The following is a 5,313-nucleotide window of genomic DNA, read 5'->3' on the forward strand; positions in this document are numbered from 1 at the left end:
CCTCCAGCACCCCTTATGCCTTCACTTTTCTTTTTAGGATATGTGCCCCGTGGGGCTACAGGGAGAAGGATGCCTAGTCCCTCTCCCCGTCCCTTTCTTCTCGCCTCTTACGATCCAAGTGGGATACTTGGTGGCAGTATTCTTTTCCCCCACCACAGGGAAAGTATTCTTTTCCCCCACCACAGGGGGGAAATTTAATCTCGATGCAAGGAAAGAGGAAATTAGATGCACAGTTTATGGGGCAGTGACCAGCGACCAAATCCCATCTACGCAAGTTAGGCTGATTTATCTTAATATTTATCATAACCTAACCGAAGCTTACTTTTTTCCATTCATGGTTTATCGAAGAGATAACCAAGAAATTATATTCTTCTTATTATGACATAATGTCGCCTTTCCTGATGAGAGCTTCGTTCTCAGGAGATGGCGAATTTCATCAATGGCACCTTTATATCAAACATTTTGTTGTAAAAACAAAATAATCTTTAAGGAAATGACAGTTTTCTATGTTATCTATTTTGATTTATTGGAAAGCATGCAGGAAAGGGGTTTTCACACAAGGAGAGAATTTAGGCATTCATGCGCTTCGTGAAGTATTGCAAGATTGGACTATATCAGAATAATGCATATATACGGGTGATAAAACTGAAGTAATATTGAGGTAATGAATATAAGAAAGACAAATAGGAGGTGAAATCTAAAACTTCTGTGGAGTACAAAGTGCAGCATGTCCTGCAAGTGTAGACTGTCAGAAAGGGCGAGCCTCACAGGCGGTCCAGTTCGAGATTTTAGCTTTGTCTTGTCCGTCTGGTTATGCATTTTCTTTTAAGACCTGGATTTTTTTTTTTTTTTTAGCCGACAAACTTCAGAGGCCAAGAGGACTTGAGCCCAAGAAGTCGCCGGAAAACTGCCCAGACAGTCCGGGCAGGTGCTGAAGCTTGCTGACTGTTATCACACCCGGGCTTTAGCATGTGTTGGATCCGGTTTTGGTGGCAATCCAAGACTCGTAGTTGGCCAAATTGGTGTAGACTCCGGGGGGATTTGGCCTGGCGCAGCCTTGGCCAAAACTGACAATGCCAATCTGGAGCCAGAATCCAGTGGACCTCTCTATGATAAGGGGACCGCCACTATCACCCTGAAAAAAGACAAACAACAAAGTCATATTTTGCCAAGACATCATTCCTCAGGTTTTAGTTTTTAATAGGATGGTACCAGGTATCAACCGCCTAATTATCGCTATTGCCAGTTGAGAGCTATTTCTATCTTCAGATTTTTTTCAGTTCATGTGTGGCCTCTCCAAATGCAACATGACATCACTTTAGAGACAGTTAAAACAGTTTCAACAGCATACTCAACATAGTGAGATATTGAATAGATCTTACAAAGGATGAGGGGATAAACTTTCATTTTCTCTTGAGCCTGCCCTTCGAGCGAATAGAATTTTGTATCATATCTAAAATAAGAGCCTATAGAATATTCGCTGTTTCTGAACCTGAGAGATCAAATATCATGTCCAAATTCATATACCAAGACTTGATGTTTATCACAATATGGAGAGGATGGGCACAAACGTGCGTCTTGTCCAGGGAGTGTCAAGATCTACCCTGTAATCAAATAAAAACAAAATCACGATAGCCAATACTATACTAGTCTCAAACCTGGTTAGTACGTTTGAACCTGGAAAACCTCAGGCTATGTGATTCGTGGCTATATTCAAAGGTGTAGATAATAGAAGGGATTGTCACCTGGCACGAGTCCTTGTTGGGTGCAGAGGCGCAGATCATGTTGTCTGTCCAAGTAGTATACGTGTTTGTCGCTGCAGTGCAATCAGCGATCGTGGTCAGGTTCAGCTCGACAGTGGAGGGCTTACTGTAGGAGTTGGGGTCGTCTTCAAAGAGAGCATTAGTTAGTCAACTTACATAATCACTGGGCTTTTTCTTTTCACATATTTCCAGACCTTATTGTTCATCTCATCCATATGATCGGTCAAATATTCGCCGAAAGTAAAGGGGTATTTGGAGTATAAGTGTCGTCTGTGTAACATCTATCCGCAAATTCCCGTCGAGCAATCCCTTTCCGCTCCCCCCATTACGTGGCCACTGGGAATCCCAGTATACTTTCTCATGGACCCCTTACTTATGTATTGCTATTCTGATACTGAGATTAATGTAAAGTTACGACCATATTACTCAAACCTCTCTTAACCTGTTGTTTAGCCTCCTGGAGAGTACCACTTCAAAGCAGAATAAAATCGCTAAGTGCATCCATATACCAACACTATGACCATATATACGATATATCACATGCCTGCCACGGGATCCACATACATGCAAGAAAGTGTCGACAGGCACTGGCGCCTTCCAGTACCTCCAATCTTGCTTACCTCCACATTCCCAAATCGTAAATATCTGACTCAAACATACAACACACATCACACCGCCGCCCAAGTAAAAGTTACCGAAACAAGTACATAATGTCCCGAGACACATACAAACCATTTCCTTATACCTACCAAACTACATAATCATAACTATAAACCATATACCACGTCAAGCCACATTCATTAATACTATTTAGACACATAATACCTACAACCAACCCATAAATATTATTGTAGAAAGACGAAATGACTATAGAATAGGCGACCTCACACAGAAACGCTGATGCAGCCATTTCTGTGTATTTAACCCCTGTGACTGTAGCACCAAGAGGGGACTCTCCCTTAGAGGAAGCATCTGGGGACCTTCCCCACACAGGATTATATCCCCACTCTGTAAATACTTCGCTTCAATAAATCAAGAAAACCCGAAGAGGCTTTATCTTTCCCTACGCCCCCCTAAAGTGTAACCATCAAAGGATACACTAAGCATCCACTAAAAATCCCACTAGATTTTGGTGTGCGGACCCACTTGTGAAACTCTATGGACCCAAGGTAACTTACCACTGCACTGAAATAGTAAAAATGAGTTTCCTTTTCTGTCAGAATAAGATCAGTCGGCAGTCCCGCTTTTCCCGTCACTACTGCCAACGGTATACTTGGTGATTTTGGTCGATAAGCCTTGGTGTACATGAAATGTTATCAGCTCATGTTTTCAGCCTATCCTCTCTTTAGGTAGTGATGCTGTTAGTCACTCGAAATGGCCAGTAACATTTGTCGTGCCTAAACCTTCCCAGAGACACAGACTGACGAGCGCGCTGCGACCTTGTGAACGTGAAGATTGTATGTAAATTATCTCTAGCTACCACGCACCTGCTCTATCTCTCTACCTCTCTCTTTCTCTCTCCAGACATCTCAAGTTTTGTCTTTAGCCGTACAGAGAAATTCCGGCCACGACAAATAAGAACCACACTAGCACGATTGCATTCACGCCACCACCCAACTTGAAAGCAACATCAACACAAAATAGGCCTAGACGCGAATGCAACTCGCCCCAGATGCGATCACCACACAGAAAACTCCAAAGATCTCAACCTCCACTGTCCTACTCTAGCTTTACCCAGAAAGCAACACAATATCAACACCTTGAGCGACTTATGGGCAACCCCGTGGCTGTTGCCGGCTACCCGGGCGTCGTGGGTCTCCTGCGAGAGACCTGGAATAAGGTATTGGATAATTTGCTGCCCCACTTGGATGTAGCCACTGCTTTTTGACCAGAAAATGTGTGAGGAAATCAGAAATCTATTTTGGATTTCGTCTTACAAATAAGGTGTCGCCCCATTCGGAAACAGTCACTTTGTACATTGGAAAAACCATGCGAACAAGAAAGGGTCTGTTTTGGAGTGTAACTTACTTTCAACTTTGTCGCCCCAGCCGGAAGCTACCACCTTGCTTCCGGCAACAAAATCTTCGGCCTTGGCGAGGCAGATTGGGACTTTCATCCAGGAGAAGGTGATGTCCTGATCCAGCCTGATCAGCGCAATGTCGTTATCACTAGTTTCCTTTAAAAAGAAGAAGAAGAAGAAGAGGAAATATTAATCATTAAGTTTAGAAAATGGGGTGAGCTTGCTTCTTTTCTGCCGCCATGTGATTTTATTCATCCCAGGGGAACTTCTACGCTACGAAAGGGTTAACAACAAGAGTATGGTCACAATATAGCTGACGAGAGCTGTATCTTGCCTGTAGTTCTTCAGATCTTCTGTCATCAGTAAAGAGTCGCTAATCATGGCTGTCATAATGGAATTGTGATATGTGTAGAAATAAAACAAAAACATAACAAGATGATGGTGCAATAACTTGTTGACGGTACTTGTCATTATATAGGATCTATTGAGAAGATCTGAGGTCACGTGATACCTTAGAGTAGGAAACAAGTGAGCAGGTTCTCCATGTGAAATCTTGCATAACTTCCTTTGAAATATATATATATATATGTATATATATATATGTATATATATATATATATTTATATAGTTATATATAAATATGTATATTTTGCAGTAATTCACAAGGCACATGTGAAAATAATATGCAGAAAAAACCACTGGGAAATAAGAAGCTTAGTCCGAACGTTTTCGTCTATTTAAGACATTATCAAGGAATACATTCCTTGATAATGTCTTAAATAGACGAAAACGTTCGGACTAAGCTTCTTATTTCCCAGTGGTTTTTTCTGCATATATATGTATATATATATATATATATGCGTGTGTGTGTGTGTGTGTGTGTGTGTGTGTGTGTGTGTGTGTGTGTGTGTGTGTGTGTGTGTGTGTGTGTGTGTGTGTGTGTGTGTGTGTGTGTGTGTGTGTGTGTGTGTGTGTGTGTGTGTGTGTGTGTGTGTGTGTTTGTGTGTGAATTACAAAATGTCTTCCTCTATTTTTTCTATTTATCTTTTCTTTTATCTGGGGTAGATAGAGTAAACTCTCAATTTTTTAATGAGTCTTCAACTGCACCTTTCACAAAGACTTACATCATCGTAGGATTCGTGTGAGATCAGATTGCTTGCCGGGACGGTGACCGTGTCTTCAGTGACAGGAACATCTGTGTCATGGGCTCCCAAAAAAACTGTAATATTTGATAATCTGAAAAGAGAAGAAAAGGAAGTGTAATTCTGAAGAAAAAAAAATTATGTGTGGAAGTCTAAAAGAGGAGAGAGCCACCTTCTCCCCTTGCCTTTATCGCGGTAATGGCAAGAGCAACACTCCACGCGAGCGTATGTATTTACCTAGTTGTACCTAGTTGTATTTTACGGGAAGGGGAGCTATGCTCGTGGTGTTCCGTCTTCATATCTCATTTTATCTAAACTGTTTTTAAATTCATGTATTGTTTTTGCACACACCACTTTCTCATCTAGCTTGTTCCAAATGTAGGTGTGT

The 5,313-nt window shown here is 41.6% G+C and overlaps 1 protein-coding gene across 1 annotated transcript in view; it reads right to left on the reverse strand.

Annotated features, from left to right (window-relative positions):
* Positions 1-545: 545 nt before the first annotated feature.
* The window catches only part of LOC143033670 (trypsin delta-like), a 6,436-nt gene continuing 1,668 nt past the window's right edge, over positions 546-5,313 (reverse strand). Inside the window, exons 2-5 of the mRNA XM_076199159.1 lie at positions 4,908-5,019; positions 3,792-3,939; positions 1,746-1,888; positions 546-1,135 (exon numbers count right to left, since the gene is read on the reverse strand). Of these exons, the coding sequence (XP_076055274.1) occupies positions 965-1,135; positions 1,746-1,888; positions 3,792-3,939; positions 4,908-5,019 (574 nt within the window). The 3' untranslated portion in view covers positions 546-964. The remainder of the gene's footprint in view (positions 1,136-1,745; positions 1,889-3,791; positions 3,940-4,907; positions 5,020-5,313) is intronic.

This window comes from Oratosquilla oratoria, chromosome 16, assembly GCF_046742065.1.
Source record: "Oratosquilla oratoria isolate Oo_2021 chromosome 16, ASM4674206v1, whole genome shotgun sequence".
Taxonomy (NCBI): Eukaryota; Metazoa; Arthropoda; class Malacostraca; order Stomatopoda; family Squillidae; genus Oratosquilla; species Oratosquilla oratoria.